The 24,939-nt window shown below is 47.4% G+C and overlaps 1 protein-coding gene across 1 annotated transcript; it reads right to left on the bottom strand.

The window, feature by feature from the left end:
* Window positions 1–856: 856 nt before the first annotated feature.
* LOC135909590 (lipase member M-like) lies at window positions 857–24,939 on the bottom strand. The gene is made up of 8 exons (XM_070526593.1): window positions 24,916–24,939; window positions 24,049–24,250; window positions 21,587–21,701; window positions 17,914–18,064; window positions 7,890–8,042; window positions 5,677–5,808; window positions 3,547–3,618; window positions 857–1,111 (listed from the first exon to the last, which is right to left on the bottom strand). The coding sequence occupies exons 1-8, from the start codon at window positions 24,937–24,939 to the stop codon at window positions 857–859; spliced, it is 1,104 nt and encodes a 367-aa protein (XP_070382694.1).

Raw genomic sequence — 24,939 nt, 5'->3', positions numbered from 1 at the left:
AGATACGGAAAACCATACAGACAGGGAGACATACCGTAACTAAGTGAAGTTCCCCCCCCCCAAAACGTTGCAGTTTCGCCGCAAGGCGAAGCACCGATTGCAATAGAAAATTAGTACACAGCTATAGGAAGTTAGTATAGTGGTTCTATCGGCCGTTCGCTTAATAAGCGACATAACAAGCATGGTGTCCGGGCGCACAAGCAAACATGAACACACAGCACTCGATGAGCGCGGACGCTCGCTGTCAAAACGCTGGTGCGAGGAAGCGCGGCAGCAGCAGCGAGCGAAGTGACCTTCGTGCTGCCTACCGCTTCAAGACAAGAGCGGCGAGCACACAGCTCACACATAGGTATGAGCCGTCAGCTGATTATTTTCAAGATACAGCGCGAGCGATCGCAAGGAAGCCCCACCACCTCCCCTTCATCCCACGCAGCCAGCCCGCTTGCCTGCATATATGGCGTGCGAGACTGAGCCACGATCATCAGTTCCCCTTGCGTCCGGTCACGAAATTCGCAATTGCTTCCGGAGCACAACGCCGCTCAGCCCCATTCCCTCCCCGCCATCCCGCCATGCTTTTCGCGCGACGGAAGACGGCGCGTATGCTTCGCTTTTTTCCTGCACGCGCTCCAGATGGAGCCGCGACCATCGGCTTCCCTCGCGTGCATTCACTCGCACATACAGCTTAAGACGCGCGCTGACTGTGTTATCGCCCTTGTGCTTTATACGGAACATCATGGCTGCGCCGACGGCAAAACATGCGCCTGGAATGTCCATATAATTGCTATCCCAAGAACATACTAACCCCGCTGCAACAAAAATAAAGCTTCCGCGCATTGCTTCATGCATGTGACTCTCTTTACGGCCCGTATAACAGCACCCAGTAATCCATGAAATATATCAGTGGCCTGTAGACGAACGCCGCGGCCTCGGTACCTAAAATAAAGTCCATGTGCGAGAACTCCAAATCTGGAACAATGTAGTCGAGCACGACATTCGGCAGGCTTTGTCGAAGTGTGGAAACATCATCAGGGTTGGCGAAGAAGTCCTTGTGAGCGCTGAAGAGCGCCACTGGCGCTCTGATCTTCGAGAAGTCATAGGCCGGGCTGTCCACCTTTAGAAATTAAACGCAAGAAGACATTAGCATGCGAATAAGCACACACGGTAAACCCGCAGTCAAGCATTACAAATAAAATGTACTTGTACAGGGTGACCCACTCTTAACAAGAACATGCAGCGCGGCCACGCGGCGCAATGTTCTTGTTAACAATGGGCGACCCTGTACATTGTAACTATGCAGTTGTCTCAACCGTTGTATTCAAGGAGAAAAGATGACCTTTTATCGAATTCTGTGACATTGCAGTATAAATTGGCGACATTATAGAGTTTGCAGAGTTTCCATGCATTTTGAACAGTTTTCATAAAAGATCTAGTTTTCTCGCTGTAATTTTGTATCCGCTCTAGCGTGCCTTTAAAGGCCCAGTTAACCAGCTTCGCCAATTGTTCCACAAATCTGCTATGTCATGGCTTGTGTATCCGGGAATTCGAGAATGGCATCGCTGTTTTCGTCCTTTAAAATAATTTTTGTCTCTAATACATTTGCGATCACAATAATGACGTTTTGTATTTATTTTTAGGATTTCCTTCGAAGCAGCCATACTGTGCATGGCGCATAATGTGAAGTGCACATTTCAACGCAGTACCTCCTTTTGACGTGCTCTGCGGACTCCTTTAAATTCTGTAATATTTCGCGCGCACACCTGCCTTCTGACAGAGTGTGTGAAGAATTATAATGAAACAACGCGAAGGGCGTACGAAAAGAAAATATATGGCAAGACGAAGTGCTGTTGCTCGTTTCTTCTTTTGATGCCTATCTTTCGCGCTGTTTCATGCACTCACCATAACGCTCTACCGGATACCATTACATTTGCTGTGTCAAGTTTGCTTTTTCTATAGCAGTACAGCGCGCACATAACTTCTACGAGCTTCAGAAGACAGCAGGCTACCTTTAACGTAAGAATTTCAAGCACGTAGATGACTATTGTTGAACTGTGTGTCTCTTCCTGTGCTTTATTTCTTTCCAAAACAACATCAGATCTTTTTATGTTAAACTGACACAGAAATGCTTGTTCTCCTGTCGCGGGTTCTTTTGTTGAATCTAAATGTGAAATGCATTAACCTATACTTTTTACCCGCTTTTCCCGCACCCAAAATACGAAGGCTACGCTAAAATCATTTTGTCTATGTCTAAGGAAGAGAGGTGGATGGCGATTCTAATTAGTTTATTACTATGTTTGTCAACCTGATCGAAAAAGAACAGGAAGACAGTATAAGAAGTTGCATCGGTAATACTTTCTTGCACTCATATTCATGATATTGGTTACAGTTCTCCCCACGGTAACTATATTTTTCGTCAGAAATATTAGTCCAAATAAATGAGTATAAACTTCTTTCAGCCTTGCAGCTAGCATCCAAGTGCACATTCTCCCTACACCACCTTCTATGACAGTCACCATTGCATTTAAAATATATTCCATCGGTGGCCGAAATCAAGTGGTTAGCGTACGCCAAGTGCTTGCGCAGACATGAATGCAGTGAACGCGTTAATATTCAATAATTTTCTGGTTCAGCCAATTGTATTCTACAGTTATATGGCAATTTATTTACCAGTGTTTAGAATCGCGCGTCTGAAACAGCTAAACACAATTAAAGACAGTATGAAGACTTTCTCTTACCGTACCATAGTGGTACAAGTTGCGGAGAGGCCCGTAATTATATTTCACGAAGTTCCTGGCTCGGATGATCTGAGCAAAGAAAATAGAAAAAGGCGATTTCACTAGAGCTTCTTGTAGTTGTCACTACAGAGTGTGTGGCCAGCAAGAATGTTACTAAATCTCAAAGTGCACCGGAAAGCCAGGTTTCGAAGCATCGCGGAGCCAATTACATTGCTCCGTCGTTGCTCATCAATGTGGGTGTGTACCTTTCATATATACGACAGCTGTCTCCAAGGCTCACGGCCGTATCAGCTAATGTCGCACCACTCGAAGCTCCTTTCGGCACGGAAGTGTAGCTTCGTTGCATTGAACGAGAAGAAGAAGGAAAGCTATGAGCCGCCGACGCACCTAGACTCTGCCCCCAACGCAGGCCGCTTACAAGATACGTCTGAAGTCGGCTAAGAAGACCTTTGATTAACAAAAAAAAAGAGTTTTAAATTGCAGTATACCTGTATTAGCGGTACGATATTACAGTATCCTATCGCACGCTGCTTCGTCTTCCTTGAAAGAAATATTTAGTGTACTATCAAGTACATTTCTAAATGGTAGTAAGGCATACCTCAAACTCGGATTCTGCTATTATATTTCGCTAATTTAGCGTGGGTTCTCGATCCTTTAAGACTAAACAACGCTTTAGTATGTTTATACGTGTTACAGAGAAAAATCACTCTTTCAGTTCCACAACAGGGATTCACTGCTGATGTGGGCGTTTTAAGTTTATCACAAGTTTATTCCCGCATCAGATATGAGATAACTTATGAGTCTTTGCACCGACCTGTGCGAACTGCTCCACGTTGCGTTTGGAAGCTCCCGAGGGTAGATGACTGGTGTAGACTGCCAACCGTGACTGGGAAGAAGCAAAGAAAGAACGCACATCCTTTGAGTAACAGCACCCCCTAAATATGGTTAATATAGTGATCTCAACGGTATCAGTACTCTGAAACTGAAGTGCGCTAACAAACTTTAAAGCCTAGTATTACAGGCGATAATAATAGAGGACTTCGCGACTTGGTTTCGATAAATAATTTTAAACGCCCCAAGAAACAAGGGACAATGTAAAAGACCGGACGCACAATTAAAAAAAAATTATGAAGTTTTACGCGCCCAAGCCACTATCTGATTGTCATGTACGCCGTAGTGGGAGACTCCAGATTAATTTTGACCCCCTGGAGTCACCCAGTACACGGGTGTACTGGGTACACCCAGTACACCCGTGTACTAGGTGCACTGGTAATACACCCAGTACACGGGTGTATTTGCATTTCACGCCTATTAATACTCTGCCGCCGCGGCCGGCGCACAGTTTTGGTGAGCGCATTTGTGCGTCTGGCCTTTTTTACGTGATAGCATTAAGGGCCCCATGTCCCAGAAAATCTGCTGTCAGTGTCGGTGGAGTTGTACCTGAGCGAAAATTTGCGTGTATACATAGGTATAATTGTACGCCACGCCTTGTTATATCACATACAGTACATGCGGGCTTTATTGCTCCACCCTTGTGTCACTAAAGTTGCTCATATCTTGTCTTACATTCTTGACAATGTTATTCCTCGGAATTTTGAGAATGGCAGCCACAAACAAATGTCATGAAGCATAACACCGACATCGCAAGGCTCTTATGTTATATCTTTTCAGATTTAAACATTAAACCTACGAAACAATAACATAAACTTGAAAATGATGTAATTTTTCTGGCGTGGCTGTGCGCAACCTCCGGGATCAGCCCGTGCAAGAGGCCGCGTGTCTGCCACGAAGCTCACCTTCATGCACAGTATTTGCCGCTAGCGTTTCCCGTTAAACATTACGGCTACATAAGCTCCAGTTGCCGGGAAGCATGAGAAGCAGTCAGGAATCTTTAAATGACATCGCGTTCCACTCTGAAAAGCGAAGCTTAAGCATCCTCCAAATTTCCATTGCTTGGTGATTTTTGCGCCACTTAAAATTGTGCAATAACCTGATTCATGACCTAAGTCCCGTAGTGGGCCGAGCCATATCACGTGGGATAAACCAACCGACCAGCTGGATTTAGGCTAAAGGGTGTTAAAGACAGAGTTAATCATGTCGGGTAGTTGGGTAACGACAATGAGACGGTGAGAAGAGGGGCGGTAAGAGACGGCAATAATTATTTTTCCTGAGAAAATCCAGCGACAATTCAAACGGTTTCCAACTCACCTAGAATATGAATGCAGTACGATGCGAGTTGTCTCCAAATGGCAAGCAATACACCACCCTCTATCTGCGACCCTCGATCACAGTGATACAGAGAAAATTTAATAACTGAAGAAAAGCTCGTTATCCACTCTGGCCGCAGCGAGGTTTCCCTTAATGCGAACCCGTGTGCCTTGGCACATGGTGCAGCTGCAGATAACAGTCTCAACCTCTTCAGACCTGGCCACCAGTATTATTCCCGAAGGCGTTGCTTAGTGTTCACGATTCCCGGGTGCAATTCTTGGGCTAGCTGAACGGATGAAGCTGCCAGCTTGGCTGGGACTACAACACGTTTCGGGCGCGTACGTAGACCATCTGCTACTAACAGTTTCTGCTGGACCTCATAGTAAGGCGTTAGCTCTACTGTGAAACTATTCTTGGTTTGCCACGCTGTCTGAGCAAAATGTGCATGTGGTTGGAGCTTGGCTGTAGGAAGTCAAAGGCCATTGATGTGAACTGATGATGTTACAAGGGACATTATTTCCTCCTAAATTTTAAGGCCATCTTCTGCGTCTGCACGTTTGTACTGTACTGTGAAGTTTTAACGTAGCAACCGAGCAGTCCACGTTGTGATGCGAAGTGGTCGTTGTCCCCTGCTTTGTGTCGGAAGCAAAGATACTAAGGCCTGGTGATCTGTTACCAAAGTAAATGATCGCCCTCAGAGGTAAATGTGCCATTTCTCGCACATCCATAGGCAGGCCTGAGTCTCACGCTCTCCTCCCAAGTACTTTCGCTCCGTCTCTGTCCAGTGTTCGGGATGCAAATGCAACAGTTCGTATGCATGGGTTGTCAGCTTGTTGCAGTACTGCACCCAGGCCATAAGCAGACGCATCTGTGGTCACAATAACAGGGAGCACCAGGTCGAACATTCGCGGTACTTTTCCTGATGCAAGGAGCTTCTTTACCTTTGTAAAGCTCTTTTCAGCAACGACATCTCATTGAAAATGAACGTCCTTGCGAATTCGCATAGGCATGGGTTCTACCTCTTCAGCAAGGTGAGGGATAAACTTTGCATAATACTTTACGAGACCCAGAAATAACACAGCATGCCTGCGTCTGTGGAGGAAGCAGCCTGAACAGTTCCGTCGACTTTAATTTGAAGGGGAGCTGTTCCTTCCGCACTGACGCGATGTCCAAATAATTGTCGCTCCGCTACATTAAAGTTGTACTTGTCATTGAGTTTGAGTACCAGTTCGGTAGAGCTTGTTCCGAGTTCCTCAAGTGCTTTGTCTCAGTCTTATCAATGGTGATGACATCGTTTAGGTATCAGAGGACCCCTCTGCAGCCAAGCAGGGCCGTTGTCATGAGTTGGTGGAATGCGGCTGGAGCCGATGCAAGTCCGAAGCACACTCTCAAAACGAAAACGGCCATCTTGCGTAATGAAAGCACTGCGGTCTCTGCTGTCGGGGTGAAGTAGGACCTGATAAATGGCAGAGGCCACATCGAGCTTTGAGAAGTGGCGTACTTCATTCAGAGAGTACAGTAGCTCTTCCGTATGAGGCAGGGGAAAGCTGTCTACTACAATTGCTTCATTGGGCTTTCTAAGGTCAATGCAGAAGCGGATGCTGTCGTCTTTCTTGCGGACCACAACGGTAGGCGAGATCGAGCCAGAGGCGTTAACCCTTTCAATTAAATCAGAAAGAAGGCGCTGAAGCTGGTTGCTAACTGGCTTGCGCCGGGAAAATGGCAAAAGTCCCTGCTTCTGCACAACTAGAGGGACTTACGACTTCACCTTGACCTCGCTCTAGACGCCCTTGGCCAGTCCAACCCTGGTGAAAACAAATGGCAAAACTTTGCAACCGTGACTGCTCTTTGGCTCATGGCTTTGAACCTTCGGCAGCCGTGTGCTGCAGCGTAGCTGTGCGCCCACAACATAGAGCCCTAAGGCGTGCACAGTATCCAGCCCAAGAACAGTAGTCTCCCAGCGGGTGACATGAACTACTATCACGACCATTTCTTTGAACGAGATGCCGCCTTTAAACTGGCCCAGTACAGGGATCTCTTGGCGTTGGAAGTCCCACAACGTGAGGTTAGAGCTGGTCAACTGTATTGTGTCTTCAAACATGCTTTGGAATTCGCTTTTTCCCATAACTGACACAGCTGATTCCGTGTCGGCCAAGAACGCGCGGTTGTGAAGTGGAGGTGGTTGGCGCGGCTACCACGTCAATTTACACGCCCGTGCGCTTTCCTCCATGCGCAGTGAGAATAGTGAGAATGCTAATGACACTTGATGCATTTTGCTCAGGACTTGGAGGCCGCGACATTATTTTTAGATTGACCTGCTGAAGCAGCTTCGGTAATGAATGGCTCGGTTGTTGGTAACAGGGGCGTGGTTGGTGGTGGCAGCGCATCGAAAATGCGTAGCCCTTCCGGGCTTAAGCAGTGTAGCAAAAGTGCTCGATAGAGGGGCACAGAAAGGTCGGCCGCTCCATACGCGAAAAGGAAATTCTCGAAGAAGTGTATCCACCGCAATGATGGTATGGCTAGAATACCCGGGGTAGCGATGAAAGGTGTCGGCGGTGAATATGCGGCGGAAGCCATCCCTGCATGATCCGACCCTCGTCGCCAGATTGTCGTAATCCGCGCAGCGCGATCGAGCACAAGGGACGCACATCAAGCCATGCCACGCATGACCAGTTTATTCAAGCTTGCACTCACATATATATGCACCCAAATGTAGCGCCATCTCTTGATCGCTTGTTAGATGCAAACATTTTAAGGGCGCCTAGTGTCGCCCTTCGACACTACACTCCTACACGACTGAGTCGCCATGTTAACCCTCTCCTGCGTGTTCTCTTTTCAAGGGTTGGTTAGCGCGCGTGAGTCTGTGCTTCCCGTACCTCATTAGCTGGCAGTACAAATTCGACTTACTCAGTACCAAGTGCCTTCACCCGTGCCCATTACTGCGCTCACCTGGTTGAGCTGGTTGAGGTTGACGCCGAAGAAGAAGAAAGTTGGAAGCGCACAGACGTAGCGCAGCGGCGACTCGCACATGGCGTAAGTGGCTCGGCGCAGCCACTGCGGTCGCACGAGCAGCCGGCCTTGGTTAGCAACGATGGCCGACGCCTGCAGGACGACACGCCCTGAACATCAACCCGCACGTTTACCACTCTCGGTTATCATTTCATGCGATACATTACATACACCAACGCCGTCTTTTAATTCTAACAAAAGGAGCAAAGCTTTATATCGGTACCATTCTCCTACTTCAGTGAGAGAGCTTTGGCTAGCGCTCCGCATGAAAGAATAAATTACTAGGCCCAAGTTTTCACTCATTCTATTTCAAAGATGAAGGTTTACAATCTATGTTCACGACACCGTCATTAAGGTAATGCTGAAGAAACTTGCACCTTGTTATTTTTGTATACGTGTGAACTTCATGTCGAGCAATACTATATATGAAACTGCTACAGTCTATCTGCGCCTGCGCTAAAATATGAAGTTTGCGGTTACCGGTACATTATGTACCTGCATAAAAAGACGCGCATGCAATGCTGGTTTCGGTCTCTGAAAGTGTCTCAGTAAAGTCCGCACACACATGAATAGCATATCAATTCTGTGGAAGCCCGCAAGGAGGAGGAAGGTTTATGGAAAAGAAAATTGTCGTCCAACCGACTCTACCACAAAGTTTCAAAGGAAAGGCGGTCTCCGAGTTGACGATCAATTCGCCCTCGTTCCTAGATCTTCTAGCCTCCTAGATAGCTCATATGGTGACGCAGTCACTTCGGAAACGCGTTGGTCCTGGGTTCGATTCCTAGACCAGAACGAATCTTTCTGGGTTTATGAGGCACTCGTTCTGTGAAACCAGTGTTGGTTTTCCTGTCTACCTTCGTGCTACTCAGTAATAAACGCGTCTTGTAGGGGCGTCTGCTAAATAATTAAATTTACGGCAACTTCTTCACGCCTGCTCTGCTCGCGAAACTATTAAAGTACGTGTTCTTTCAGCCAGCTACGCCGGTTTCTAAGTTTTGCACATAATGGCTATCGGGGCTGCGACGCCAGAAAGCTTGAGCGCCCACTATGGTCAGCTTCTTTGTAGCTATCTTAAAAAGCAGTTGATAACTACAAGACGATGTGCATCATTCTATTTGACAGTAAATTTACCTAGCATAAAGCAGGGCTACGCTGGTAAATAGACATCCAAAACAGCAAATAGCAACTATATGTTCTACCCGTCACACACGGCAGCGCCAATTTCCTTTGAACAAATGGACCCTAACAGGAAAGGCGTTTAGGCCAGGTGCCACAGGACAGAGGAAAACCTCCTTTCTGGCAAGGATCGCTTGCGCAAAGGGAGCCATCCTAACCGCTTTATGGGCGTAACGGCACAGTCTCGTGCGCAGCCAACCAACACGAGAAAAGTTACCGAAAGCTTCATAGTCTTGGTGATAATTTTACAACTTCCAAAAATGTTTCTCACAGCGGACGCCCGATTTGTCTCACAGTGAACATTTATTTAACATTTATTCCAACCGTACTTTCAAACGCACGCAAAAGGCCCCCTTACAGATGTCGCCACCACCGTATCGCCGCACTCGTCTCTTGCGGTTTCTTCTGCATGTCATTACGGTCATTGAGTTTCGTCGGCGCAGCGTGCCCCCTCTCGGCCGTATAGCATGGACCCGTCAAACCTGACCCCGGAAGCAGGCCAGATTTCATGCTTTTGATGCTTTATGTTTTCTTCTTAAGTGTTCTGCATTGACCAAATGCTAAATTCTTTTGTATTTTGTCAGTTTCAGTTGACACAAACATTACCTCCTCTTTTGCTGCGACGCTTACTTAAGACATCTAAGCACCGCTCCCTGTGTCATCGCCCAAACAACTCTTTGCAAAGTGTCCTTCAGCACAAAGTAAAGCGGTTTCCTTCGAAGAATTTCAGTTCGCCCGTGGGTGACGGGTATTACTTTCACTGGATACCGCAGCGAAAATGCCTTGCCTGTAGACCGGCAAATAGAAAAATAATGGAAACATGTGCATGAACTAACATGTACGACTTTCGCCTAACTACCTCTCTGGGAAGAAAACGTGGCTAATAATGGAAAGCAACGAGTCAAAAAGATGAACAAGAAAGTGCGACCGTGTAATTTAGCAGGGCTGTTATTCTGCAGCACGACATACACTGTGGATATTAATGGATGTCGCGTACGACGATGACATGATGGTCGAGAAAGCGGTTGTCTTACCGTAAGAATTGGTGAGATGGGGACGAGAAAGCGCGCTGGGCTTCGGATGAACGTCATGTTCGCAACAGGTGCAAGAGCAACAAGCAAAAGTATCTGAAACAAAACAGAGAGAGACAGAGAGATGCAAGCAGCCCGTTTATTCACTAAGTCATGCTGATACTCGAGACACAATATTAAATTTAGAGACTCAAATTCAGGAGTTTTTACCCTTTGTACTAAACAAGCCCTTCCTATAGTTTCTCGTCGTGAAAAAATTCAATGACTCAAAGCCAGTCCTTGCCTACCGGCGACACAGGCCAGTCTGATGAATAAAAGAAATTTTTTTTTCAGGGACTCGTAAGGTGGATGATTCAGAAGTGTTATAAATTATTCAAGTGGCGAAGCTATGGGTCATGAAGCGGAAAATCCGGCGGCGTGGCCGGAGATGGTACAAAAGTCACCTGGTCACAGAAACTCGCTCGTTCCGCTGCTTGCGCGTTCGTCGTCTTCTTCCACAGCTGGCTCCCATGTCGCTCATCATGCCAGCGTTCGGTCACTGCCCCTCCATATTCGAAGGCACGGACGGTCCAGGGCCACTGCCAGCCAGTGCGGCGATTTCGGCGAGTTCTGTCGCACGATGGGCCAACCTCTGACTTCATTTGCTCACTCAGTAGCTGCGGCCGCCTTCTTTGGACATCCATACATGTACGCGAACGAGCTCGTGGCACGTGTTGCGAGGAAGGATACAAGGCAAGGTGAAAAAAAAAGAGTCGTCACTGGGAAGACATTGCAATGCTATCGCATTTATCCACGTAGGGATACCCAAGTGCACTTGAATTCTTTTTTTTTCCGAACTCAAAGAACAAGTGTGTTTTCTTTGTAGAATATTTCTAGTACGAAGGATGCGAACTTTCAGTTTACATTCTTATTAAACCGGTGCACTTGCAGAGGTAATGGTAGTGTGTGCACCAACGTTCCTTTTGTACTGTAGTAGTGCTGTAGCGCGGGCTTGCGATTATATATGTGGATAACTCTTTTGTCGATCAAAGTACATGGGCTTGCAGATTAACAGCTGTTTGCTCACTAGGGTGTGTAGCAGCCGAAATTGGCGCAAACATTCCCAATGCTTTCATTTCCACGTGTGGACTTGGCCGCGCAGTTCGTATTCTACTGCAAAGCAGCAAATTTGCTTCCATTTGGCTTTATATTTCCGTCTGTTCTCCCTAGATATCAGTCTCTTGGAGCCTCAGCTGGTCGTTTAGCTCGGATGCCACGGCCCTGAGGTACCAAGCTCATGGAGTTGAAACCGCAATGTATCTGGTCACGAAACTAATATAATGCCTAACCAGGAAACTGAAGCATAGCACTGTTAATAGTGTTTGCTTTCAGAGAGTAGCAACCAATACTAAAGCAATACTTGGTGACAGTAAAAAATGGTTGATGACAGTAAAATAAGATAGCCAGGAAGCCCTTTTCGTAATGATTGCGTTGTTTGGATTCTTGATTTTATATCTCATGTTGCACAGCATCTGATTCCGATGATAACCGCGATGTTGATAACGAGAGGTGAAGAGAAATGAGAACCATAAGAAGGGTTATCAATACGTGGCGAAGTAAGGCGAGTAATAATAAGCTAATAACCTACATCAAAAATGGAAAAAGGACTCTCAATACTCCTGTTAGTCCTGTCGGCTTAGGTCTTACTCTACATTGAGGACTTGCTCACGAACACCAAATGGAATGGTTTTCAAAATGTTATCTCTTACACGGATCTTTCTCCCGGATTTGAAAAGAGCCTGCTAAATACGAAAAGAAAATAAAACCACAAGAAGACGTTACTGCACGCATATTAGCATCTTGATTGCAGCGCTCTCCAGTTCGTTTCTAAAGAATCCACACAACGAACTACGCATACCATCGGAATAGCCGACAAGTACGTGTGTCTGCACCCTTGCTCAGCGCCACGGTCCATCTATTTTCGCTTAGCAGTTACGATTGACGTAGCGAAAAATAGGCGTTTTTAAAGGGAATAGCTTTCTTCGGCTATCATGAATCCTGCACGCTGCCCGGTTATCTTGCCTGCCGAGAGAAATCACAGCAGGCGACAACTGACAGAGTACGCCAACTGTCAAACCGAGCTGCGATACGCGTTCTCCATCGAATACAATCTAGCTGTTTGACAAGCATGTGCTGTCGCGAGAGAACTTTGTGGCGTATGAAGGTTCACATGCTATAAGTTGGCGATTGTGCGGTGTCGCATTTCTCCGCTTCCAGAGCTGACAATTGAGCAGCGCGTTCGTCGCCGTAATCCACTGCGTGTTTCTTGCCAAAGTAAGCTCTGTCGCGTCGATGGATCAGCACAATTTCGCTTATACCGACTCCCACGGCACGTGAGACCTGCGTGATATCAATGCGAATGGTCCAAGGGATATCTGGCTTCCGTGGAGTAAACGAGCGCGGAAATAATCGCAAGTGTGCAACCGTGGTGATGCCGTCGTCCTTACGCGATACGGTCTTGATGATGATGACGATTTCTTATTGAAAGGCACAAACGCACTGTGGGGAATAGGCCCTAAACCAAGGGGTATCACAATAATCAAAGGCAAAAGACAGTAACCGAAGATGTGCACGAAATCAATATTCGATGAAATTAAATGGTGCGTAATAATGTTGTCAACCTTGCATAAAAAGTTAGAGCAACAATTGGTCATGTTGCAATCGTTGACACTCTACATTCCTCTCGTCTACACGACCGTCGTCGTCGTCACTCAGTTACGCCCCCTAGCAAAATATGCTGGCCACATATTTATTGCATTCGTCGTCTAGAAGCGTTACTTTTTGGCCATCCTTTGCTTTAGACTCGTTTGGTGGCGGGGTCGGCTCTTTGAGGATATTTTCCCTTCAAACGTCTTAAAAATTTGTCAGAGGGCTCGCTTACTAGAATCGCATGGAAGAACAACGTGTTTCACTATCGTTGCTTATATCTTTGCAACCGTATTGTCTACACGCCTTACTTTGCTATCGTTCCGTAATGGAATGAAGTAATTCCGCGTTGATGTATGTCTCGCGCGTACAGATGGCGCCATTCTTGCGGCACCACTGGCTTCCTTGAAGCCCTTGGATTAGGCGAGAGTAGAGGGAAAGTAAACATGTCCGCAATAGAGACTAGTAGGAGGCGATGGGAATATTGGGGAACGAAAAGTACGGAAACGACAAACAACGGAGGCGCACAAAAACAGCGTTCACAATAGGGATTCAGAAAGATTGGTAAGGGGAACTCATCCTGGGACTATTGTTTCTTTTCATTTTTCTTTTATAACATACCTAGTGATGAGGCAATATAATAACAGAAGCTCGGTGATGCAACGCACCACCCTTTTCGAAAGCGGATGCTCATGGCATCCATCCATCCATCCATCTCCACGAAGTAATGGTAGATACACGAGTACCTAGCCTCTCGCTCAGCGTACCTTTGTTAATCCGAGCGGGAGTTGTCGCCTTTGGATCTCCCTCACCCACAGAAACTATGATCCATCAAACTCAAAGTGGAGCTCTTCAAGGGTTATAAGGAAGGTCGCTAAGTGTGCAATTTGTTGCAGAAATTTCCGGCTTGCTCAACTATGCAATCTTTGCCTTCGACAAGTAGGGTCCTGAAACGGCATGAAGAGACCCAAGCAAAAAGAAAGAGGGATATTCGACCACTTTGACCATGGTGGAACTTATTGCCGCGACAATTTGGCCACATTCAAGTAGCGGGCCGGTTGTTTTCAATACTGGACACTGTGCGCGCTGTGCCATGGTGTAGTTCAATAACAGCAGGCAGCGGTCATCGTGGCACGAGTAACCGGTTGAACCTGGCTCGCATGAGCCACGCGCATGAGGGATCACGCGAGGAGAAACTAGAAGACAGTTCGACGCAGGTTTGGAACGCGACTGACGGACGTTTTCACGAAAGTAGTGAATTTTAGTTGTGGGCACAGGTACATCGTTAATAAATATCGTTGTTTTATTAACCTAGTTTCCTCAACATCCTTACGTTTCTGGTGGTGGCGCTGGGTATTAGTCGAAGCCCTACGAATCCAAGTGAGCGAAGCCGCGACCACTAGCGAGTCAATCCCATGGAACTGACACCTGTGCACCAGCGGGCCAGCCGCAACCTACGACTTGACTTGCCTGAATTCGGCCCACCTCTCTGCACGCCAAAGGGAACCCAGACAACGGGCACCGCCACTATGACTAGCCAGGTAACACGGGCACAACTTGTCGTAAGCGAAGCTCGCAAACCGCCAACGTTCCACGGTGACTCGTTCGAAGATGTCGAAGGCTGGTTAGAACTGTTCGAGAGGGTGGCAAGCTTTAATGAATGGTATGAAAGATAGAAGCTCCGCAACGTACATTTCGCTTGGGAAGACTTCGCAAAAACGTGGTATGAAAACCATGAACCCTCTTTGTTCCGTTGGGAGCAAATTCGACGACAACTACTAGCTACATACGCCAGCACGGATCGACAAAAAATGCGGAAGTTGCACTTCAAGCAAGTAACCAACTCACAAACAAAAATGTGGTGATGTACATCGAGGACATTTCCCGCTTTTTCAAGCGTGCTGATCCAAACATGAGTCAATAAGCTGCGCCATCTTATGCGTGGAGTAAAGCAGCAGCTCTTCGCTGTTCTCATCCGCAACCCTCACGCACGGTCGCCGAGTTGAGATCCGAAGTAACTACCATTGAAGAGACGCTGGAACAGCGGTCTCAGCAATAAAACCGCGAGGTAAGCTGTTCACCTGCCCATGTCTTTTCTGGAGGCAAGCCGAAAGACCTTCAAGCCCGGCGGGGGCTCATCCGGTCAGTGATCAAAGAAGAGCTCAGCAAGTTACAGACGCCTCATACTCCAACTGCCCTATTTATCATCGACGTTGTCAGGGACGAACAGAGGCAGATCATAAGGGATCCAGAGCGCGAGCCGCAGCCGATGCGGCGCATCCAAACCAAAGTACGCCGACGTGCTCAGGCAAACCGCTGTACACAGCAGTGCACCAGTCGAGACGACCGTTCCCTATCCTTTGAAAGCACGCAACGCACCTCGTTTGCAGGAACCAATGGCTACCTATCCACCTCCAGCACGTAGTGCACATCGTTTTGTGGAGCAAGGTCTATGGGAAAGTGACGTCTGGCGTGACCACGCGCACATGCCTTTATGTTTTCACTGCGGAGAAACGGGTGACCTGTATGGATTCTGCCCGTACCGTCAAGGCAGATTAAAAGGTTTTCCCTTAAGTGCACCATTCCCCCGAAATGGTAAACGACCAGCAGAGATTGAAGAACACTTACCCACGCGCCAAAGCTCCGTTACTCCTCGCCAACATCAACCACGGTCACCGTCGCCCATGCGCTACCTATCGCCCAGCCCACGCGCGTCTCCAGATTGCCTAGGCGTCATGCACCAAGCCCACACCAGGGAAAGTGAAGCAAGCGACCTGCGGAGGTGAGGCAGCTGATAACCACAGTTACGAAGATCCTCCTACACGGTTCCAGAGAAAAGACGAGATAATTCCAGTAAAAGGTGCAGTAACGAAAATATTACGTCAGATTTGCGGTTGATAATAAACGGATGCGAGCTGAATGGCTTAGTCGACACCGGCATTGACTGTTCGGCAGTAAGCTACATAATTGCGAAGAAACTGAAAAAAAGTTGTGACGCAGTGGACTGGACCGCAGATACGCATGGCAGGCGGTCATGTTATTACGCCCCTTGGCAGATCCACCGCAATACTTAAGAGGATCCACTTACGTTTCTGACTTTATTGTACTGCCAGAATGTTCAATGAAACTTATACTAGGAGTGGATTTTCTGCAAGCTTATGGCGCCATAATTAACCTACTAAGGTATGGTGTGAAAAGACGGGGAATGCGGGAGATGAAAATTCAAGACCATGAGCAAAACGTGAACAAGGTGCATGCAGGACCAAACGTTTTGACAAGTGGACTTGTCTTCTTCAAGGCGACGTATGCTTTCCTCGCCACAGTATATGTAGGTGGGGTTCTTCTAAAGGGGAGAGGGTGTGAGGCGGGAAGATGCGGAAACGAGGGAAAATGTGTTAGCGTGTCGAATTGAGAGCAAAGGCACGCTGTGTACAAGGTCAAAGCCAGGGCACCCTCCCCCCCCCCCCTCGGTCTGTGAACGCACGCGCGTTAGCCGGCGTGTCAAGGGCGTCTGACACGACGGCTGACAAAAAAAAGAAAGGAAAGGAAAGGAAAAGAAAAGGATCCGCCACGAAATCAAACTGAGCGTTGTTGCCTATAGCTTGAAGTTTAGCATAGCGAATAGATTCTAAAGCTCCCATTGAAACGTTTATGCCTATTGGTTGCAATGTCTTGAACTTATGGATAAGGTAAGATTCTCTGTATTTTCTTTCGCGTTCAGAACGGAAATTTGACTGTAATATGTAGAGTTTAAGTTCATCAAAGTTATGACTTGGTTGGTTGAAATGCTCGGCGACGGCTTTGGGAAGCTTTTTAGCTGTGTCCGCGCGATGTCCGTTTAATCTGACGTTCATTGATTGTCCTGTTTCACCGATATATTGTTTCTTACAGAAGGAACATTCAAGCATATAAATCACGTCCGAACTTGTACAAGTGAAGCTAGATTTGACTTCATGTGTATAACTATTTGCGGTGCTTTTAATTTTAATGTCACTTTGAAGGTGCCTGCAGATTTTGCACCTAGGGCGACAACATGCTTCTATTGCGGGGGAATGCTGCTGGCGGACTTTTGCGTGCACTAACATGTCTTTAATGTTCTTGTTTCGGCGATAGGTAACCCTGGGTACATCCGGGAACACTTTTCGCAGACGCTCGTTAGTTGATAATATTGGGTGGTATTTTCTTAGGATGTTGTTTACGTTTGTGAGTGCATTAGAATATTTTGTTATAAAGGCCGGGGGTCTGTCAGATTCTAATGTGAGCTGTGTCTTCGCCAATTCCGACTGTCTCTCCTATCTTGACGCGGCATCATAAGCTCTATCGAGAGCAACTTGGGGATAGTTCCTTTCTGCTAGCGTTGATCTAAGGTCGTTTAGGTGGTGGATACAATCATGGTCTTCGCTGCACATTCTTATACGTTTCGCTTGTCCGACGAAAATTCCTTGCTTGCAATGTCCCGGGTGATGACTGTTGTAGTCTAAATATTGCTGGCTATTTGTAGGCTTCCGGTAAAGTGTCGTTCTCAGGTTTCCGTTTTCTATGTAGACCGCCGCGTCCAGGAAGTTGATCTGACTAGGAGAGTGGTGAGCAGTAAATTTTATACTCGGGTGAAAGTGATTGAAATGGCTAATTAAATCGATTAAGCTGTTGGTGTAAAGGGCAGAAACATCCAAAGTGACTAGAATAGCGCGGTCGGAAAGGATTTGGTTCACGTTGATGCCGTCGATAATTCGAAGAAAGTGCGGTGTGTCTTGAACGAAAGATGGGAGGGTGGTGGGTATGTTTGACAGGTGGTGATTTAAGAATTTAGATAGTGACTCAGTAGGTGTGTTGTTATTAGACACAATAGGCCGACCTGGGATTTCTGCTGTAGATATTTCTTCGACCGGAACTTGATGTATTTTAGGAAGAAGATAAAAGCGGCCTGCTGTTTTGTTCTTCTTTTGATCATCAATGATGCCCAAGAACAAAACAGCAGGCCGCTTTTCAGGCAGGTTAACGGGTTAACGTTTACGATTTTAGTCTATGTCGTTCAGTGAACCTGTCAGTGAGTCCAACTTCGAGTTGCTTACTTTGTTGTTGTAGTGTGGCTTGTCGGCCAGCATCGCCCACGCGGCCGCGCTTCCCTGGGAGAATCCCACCAAGAATAGCTGCGGCCAGCCCGTGTGGTCCAACACGTAGTCCACCAGGGCGGGTAGGTCCAGCAGCCCCACTTCATCCAGGCTGAAAGCAGAGAGCGAAATGATAGGTTAGATACGCGGGAAGATACGCGAGCTCACACTGCCAGGGAACAGGAGGGAATCGCGCTGTGGCGCGCTGGCGTGGACTTGGAAGATAACCGGATATCCTGTGGTGTTCGAACAATTTGGACACAAATTGTGAAGGTGCACGTGTTTGAGCGCAGTTTAATATGAATGCAGTGCCGTGAACAAGGCGGTATTGAAACGTCGCGAAAGAAAAGCAAAATCAATGCGACGGTGACGACAGCTCGACACACAGGAAGTCCGTAAGGCTCGTTTGGCTGCATCAGCTTAATCGAAGTGGCCAAAGCGGGCTACAGAGTCAGCGGAACAATAGTAATACCAGTAATTTAGTAGACAAAGTTACAAAGAAGCGGTGTAGAAATCAGGCTTGCCAAAGCCACATAGGGCTTGAGCGGCAGTATCTGGCAGGCAGCAGACAGAACTGACAGTAATTGCAATTAACGCAGTTTTGAAATTTGAATAGTCCATATAGAAAAAAAGAAAGGAAGAAAAGGAAAGATCTCTAACCAAATAAAGCACCGAAGGAATGAGTACTTCTCTATTGCGAGTAAATGTCAGTTTGCATGAGAGCCTGTTGTATTTAGTTTAAGCGCGCAGGGTACTTTGAGGTAACTTATTAAAATTTACAGGAACATAGTCCGCTATTCGCTTGTCATATATTCTGCAACATCTGGGTACGCGGTGAGGATCCTCAGGCCGCAAACAACGTGCGGAAAGATACTTGACCTTGCCGTTACTTTCCCATAAAAGCCTACAGACAAACGTTTTCCTTAGGTGATTAAAGTCCGGCCTAAATAAGGTATTGAAAAGGTCACTTTTGGCACTAAGGTTTAATTCACAGCTGAGTGGATTGAACAAACTTTAATAAAGGTCCTGCAGGACGCACATCAGCGCGCAGTGGGCGTCTCCTACGCAGGGACCGACAGGAAGTACCTGGCGGCCGCTGCACGAGCCTGCTGGGCGGCCCATTGCTGGTCCTATAGGAGCGGGCTTCGTAGGGTCATCTCCCAGTTGTCGTAGGTAGAGCCGGGCGGAGCGTTTCTGCGCTCCCAGAGCACGTGCGCGAGTGTCGCCGTGACCCCGCACGAGGGGCACGCATCGTCGGGGTAGACGTCCGCGTAGATGATATTTAACGTAGCGGGCTTGGGATAGGTATGGTGTTTCTAACAAGCGTAGCGTTAGCGCGCTTGTTAGAGGTGCGTTTGGGGTGCGGTGGCGGAAAGAGACATCGTCACAAGCAAAAGTGCTTAGTGGTTTCGTTGTACGTTACTGGGGCGTCCCTGGTCGCCTCCAACTCACCGAGACGCTGTTGCCCGGGGGTGACGGCGCGGTCGGTAAGCGCGCGCGCAGCGTCGTGGGCTGTCTCGTTCAGGTTGGGCGGGGCGCCCGGGCGACCCTGTTCCCAGCGCACGTCTGTCTGCCATCGGGATTTGTACTCGAGTTACCTCGGACACACCGGTCTGCTGCTACTCTCCCTTCTTCCGCGATCTGCGCATGCGTCACTTCTGCTTCGCTGACTCTCCTTCCATCGTTGAACCAGCAACGGGCGTGTAGTCGTGTGAAGATGGTTTTTTTTTTTTCGCCTGGTGTACCATCTCCTCTCTCAGAAAAAAAAATGGCTGTGGCTTAGGTAAGGTTAAGCCCAGGATGCGAAGCATACTAGCCTTTATTTTAGTTGTTGAACCACTGTTTAGCTTGGTGAACTGCTGTTGCTTGGCTATATTTGGTTCGGCTAGACGAAGAAACAACTCATGCGTTACTCTGCTTCGCCTTGGACGCCCCGCATTGGACGCAGTGAGCGTCGAGCAACGCAGCGTTCGGCGCGGCAACGAGATGTGCGCCTGAGCAAGCGACGCACGCCTGAGCCTTAGAAACGGCTCGTTTCTAAGGCAACACCGCATTCACTAGAGGCGCTTTTGTACCGCTTTGAAGCATCGTACTCGTGGCTCAGTGGTCAATAAAGAAAAAAAAAACTCGTGGCTCAGTGGTAGCGTCTCCGTCTCACACTCCGGAGACCCTGGTTCGATTCCCACCCAGCCCATCTTGCAAGAGTTGAGCCAAAGCCACTTCTCCTCTGTCGTGACGTCACGGTGTCACGTGGTATTCAAGGCGACACCGCCGCGCCTGAGGAGCTGGGTTGAGCCCTCGTAATATGCTTCGCATAAAAAAATAACGAAACTTACTTTAGGCACTTCCCTCGTAATAACGATATGGTAGCTTATTTGGACCGAATTTCTCCTTAGCCGTATGTCGCCAAATTGCAACAAAATGCACTTGTATCGACGTAAATCCCGTTATCATTTGTTTTTTTTTACCCTCAGGTTCTATTGCAGGCGACAGAGTTCATAGACGTGTCCACTGAAGTCGCTCGTTTTAGAGTCGAACTACTCACGACCTAGAGACGGCCAGAATATCTCAGTGTTGTTTGGCACGAAGCACAAGGGACGTCATTTGTATTTCGATAAGCACTTTATTATTTTATGAACTGCTCGGGAATCCTTGTTCTTGCGTAATTATATCGCTTCTAATTATGCACAACTATCGATCTGATGTCAGTGTGTCCTTTTCCTCATTCTTGAACTTCAGAACAGTGGATAGGCGGGCTTGTTGTTACGAACACATTATATCGCAAACAGCGCGAATAACGGGACACAGTGAAGAGGCACACGACAAAAGCTCCTGTGTCGTGTGCCTCTTCTCTGTGTGCCGCTATTCGCGCTATTTGCTAAAGAATGTCCTCATTCTTGGTTTTGCGACTTTTGCATCCTTTCGTGAAAACCTATTAGTTAAGGAGGTGGAGAGAAGAAAGGGTAGGTATGTTAACCACAAGTACGTCTTGTTGGCTGCCCCTATGCCGGGGCGCGGGAAATGGGGAATGGAAAGATGAGAGAGTGAGAGAGAGAGAAAGGGGGTGGGAAGACACAATGAGTTCACGCAGTAGAAAAGGAAAAGGTGTAGCCGGCGCCGTTGCTATGCACCATCATCTCCTGGACCAAATATCATAAAAATTGTTAGAAACACCGGGTACAAAAAAAAAGGCACCCTGATTTTTTTTTCTCAGCCAACCCGCTATTGCGGTTTTTGTTGTACAATATAAACGCCAAGTCAAGCCCAGCGTCTTCCATCACCATTTCATCAGTGAAGTTTTTCTTGAAAGTGCCTCTTTCGCTTTATATGTTATTATGAAAATGTAACGCTCGCTCACAGATAGCGAAGCACGATGCGTGGACTATCAGTGTGTATAGCCCTATCTGTGGATAAGGATGCCAAGAAAGGCTCGCAAAGTTGCACTATGCCTTTCTGCAACCCTCCTCACCCCCCACTGTCACCGACGCAGCATCCAAGACATAAAAAGCAAGATTTCAACAAGCCGCGTCTAGAGGCTGCCTCTCTATAGAGGTGCAGGTAACTAACTGCATCGCGTGTGGTTTTTATGTCCTCCATGCAGATGAAGTGTACATACAGGATTTATTGCACTTACCTAAAGTCCCAGTAGCGACTGTTACTGTCACTGAACTCGAGATGGCCCCTCGAGTAAGGCGTACCGCGGTAGTTTCCCAGCCACACGTCGTAACCGGCGTCCGCAAGCAGGAATCCTGCGCAAAAAATTTCGGCGCATTGCCCGTCACTGTTGCCTAGAACGGTTCCGCAGTGCGTGAGAGTGCGTTAATGCAGTATTCCGATGTCTCCCTGCACAGGCACATCTCCTAAACGGCCATTTGCAGCTGTTAAGCGGGTCTGCTCATGCCATTCGTGCCACTCACTGGTAACCACTTCGAACGCTTTAACTACGCGCTTAAGCTGAGCCCCAACATAAGCCATCCATGGTTATATTGCGCTCAGTTTTACACAGATGATGTTAAGGAAGGACAGGACGTGGACGGACGTAGCGCAATCCGTCCGCTACGTGCGGACGTGTGCTACATCCGTCCACGTCCTGTCCTTCCTTAACATCGTCTGTGTAAAACTGAGCGCAATATAACCATGAACGTTCACCAACTAGCCCCCTTCATTGCTTTACTAAATAAGCCATCCAGCTTCGCCAGTGCTGCGCTGGCTGCCTGCTTCCACTCGGCGGTCATGTTTCTCTCACAGCAATGAGCAAAAAATACCCTGACTTGTCATTTTACGACGTCAGCTGTTAAGAGTTCTTCCACGCTTTACCACTACTGTTATCTGTATTCTATTCTCCGTGTTTCGGCCACCCGCATTATTCTGTATTCAAACTGTATTCTGAATCTGCACAAGTGTACGAATAGAGACGGTGACGGCAATGTTCAGTGAAGAAGACGAAAAGTTTCGTTTGGGGTGTTACTTTGTCGGGAATGGTTTGTGACAGTAGGTGGAACATGCTCAGGTTCTTCTGGATCTTAAAAAAGTGCGTATAAGAAATCGTAAAGCTACTAATTAAATGGACAGGAGAGCGACAACTTCTGGTTCTCCAGTCTACATCTCGCTATAGACACCTTGCACGTGACGCTATGGATGCAGCTGCTCACCGCGCTTGTTTGTCAACATAGCACATCCGTGGAAGCCATATATTACGAACGGCCGCGCCTGTTGCTTCCGGAACGGCAGCGAACGCAACCAATCACTGGCGCGAATCTGGAAACCGACGCCTGCGTCACTGCCGTGTCGCATTTTTCGACGCCGAGCGCGTGATCAAATTGATTTCGTTTTTGCGCGAACGAAATATATACATGCGGTGAAAACGTTCACAGCGCAGATAGCTAAGGAATTTAATGCTTCTGAATCTGTCGCTTCAATGCCCTTGACAAATTTCTCAGTGGAATAGTTCCTCCGAACATTAGGGGCTGCAAAAAATAGATAATCTTCACTAATTATGCAATTAACAGAATGCAGGTAATTGTTTGATATGTTACAAAGCATGACCAACACTATAATTTCATTAACGCTTTTCCTTTATCACACAGGCATATTTTTTAAACATTGCCTATAGTAAGCTATTACACAATTTCAACCACAATAGCGCCCAGAAAGGCAAAGCAAAAGTTGTGCTGTCACCGCGGACAAAACTATGCCCAATTGTTATATACACCAAACTTCTCAAGCTTCGACATAACGCGCGCACGTACATCTTTCTTCCACTCCCTCCGACGAGTTTCTACTTAGTTAATGTCGCTATTCGTTGAATTATTTCTTCAGTATGTGAGCCTACAAACACTGCCAATGTCAGTGTCACGTGGACTGGACATGACCTAGTGTGCGTCTGTCAACCGTTGTCTGTGCGCAATGTAAAGCCTGCGCCAAACCTACATATTTCTTGAATAGAAACAAACTAGCTCGCAAAAGGTACGAACGCAAGAAAAACAACAGGGATGGCGGTCCCTTACAATCGGTTTCTTTTATTTTGGAATATGCGTTAATACTTACCATTCGGACGTACGGAGATACGATTGTCAATGGTCAGCATACGTAGCAGTCAGTCTGTCTTCTAATCAAACACTAGTCGCTGTTTCTTATATTAACAGATGTGTCACTAATATATTGTGAAAAACTTCGTCGAATGAGAGTTCATCGTTGATTAAGTGGCCCACAATGCATCAGTGACACATATTTGTTCCTATAAGAGAAAGGGAGTATTGTTCGATTAGACGACATATTGAATTATACGTATTCTGACCTTTCACGATCGTATCTGCTCATGTCCGAATGGTAATGTATTATTGCGTATTCCAGGATAAAAAAAAAACTAATTGTAAGTGACCACCCTCCCTGCTGTCTTATTTGGGTTCGTACTTTTTCGGCGCCAGTTTGCCATTTATTTTCCCTCAATCAACACATACCAAATTTTCCAGCAACTTTCTTCACATATTTCTTTACATTACGCTGTCAGCTGCTCCTATCACCTATTTCGTCTTCCATTCAACGTCCTACTGGCTGTCCCCCCTGAGTGAACAAATAATCGAGACGTTCCCTGACCGAGGCTCTGGTGCGGATAGTTGAGGACCCACACGGCTGCGGAAGACAGCAACCCGTGCACGAGGAGGACCGGTGGCCCCGTGAACGGGCCGGGCAGTTGTCTTGCACCTCTCGGCACGCGCTGCAGGCTGAGCACGTAGCCATCCTCGGTGACCGTCACGTGCTCCTCGGCCGGGTAACCCTTGCTGCGCACGAGCTCGGCCTGCGCGGCAAGGTCAATGATTGACTCACCGTTTCGCGTTCGACAGCTAGCGCAAATAAAGTGCTTCATAAAGTCAAAGCCTTTCTTTTTTCGCCTCTTCCCCCCTTCCCCTCTGAGGGTGCTGCTGTGGTGCCGAATTTACAACAACTTGGTCCACCGGGTATGGGAACACTCTTGGCTATTGGCTCCAGAATGGTTACGTGCCACTGGGTAGGGACCCGAATAGACGTGAAACATAAGAGGCAGCAAGTGAGGAATGCAGCGACAAAAGCAGCCGAGTGTAAACAAAGTAAACCACATGGAACCAGAGCTTCCATTCAGCGCGAAGCGCAGAGCTACATCTAAGGCAAGAAGATGTGAAGTTACCATATCTCAGTAAGCACGAAAGAAACCTTCGCTTATCACCGACTGCCACACATCCTTGTCAGTGATGGAGTTTTCTTTTATCTACTTTTTGCGAAGCGACTTCACAATACTCCAAAGGAGATAAGAATTGGCTGGGGTGGCCCTACATCTTCTGTCACCAACGCTTCTGGTCCAACAACTGAAGACCCGATTAATAATCATGGTGGGTCATCAACCATGGCATTGGCCGCCGTCAGCGTCACCGAATTGACGGACTGACGGAATGGATGGGCAAGACAAACCCGATTTCGTGCACTTACCTGCTGCCGTAGTAAAACATGCAT

The sequence above is a fragment of the Dermacentor albipictus genome, chromosome 10 (assembly GCF_038994185.2).
Source record: "Dermacentor albipictus isolate Rhodes 1998 colony chromosome 10, USDA_Dalb.pri_finalv2, whole genome shotgun sequence".
In the NCBI taxonomy this organism is placed as follows: domain Eukaryota; kingdom Metazoa; phylum Arthropoda; class Arachnida; order Ixodida; family Ixodidae; genus Dermacentor; species Dermacentor albipictus.
This window is presented reverse-complemented; position numbering and strand designations above follow the sequence as displayed.

Excerpts from the sequence above, each read along its gene's own strand:
- LOC135909590 (XM_070526593.1), bottom strand. The coding sequence starts at position 24,939 with ATGCATGTTTTACTACGGCAGCAG. Across the intron at positions 24,251-24,915 it reads ATGTTTTACTACGGCAGCAG|GCCGAGCTCGTGCGCAGCAA; the intron begins GTAAGTGCACGA and ends CTTGCCGCGCAG. Across the intron at positions 18,065-21,586 it reads AGTCGCTACTGGGACTTTAG|CCTGGATGAAGTGGGGCTGC; the intron begins GTAAGTGCAATA and ends CTCTGCTTTCAG.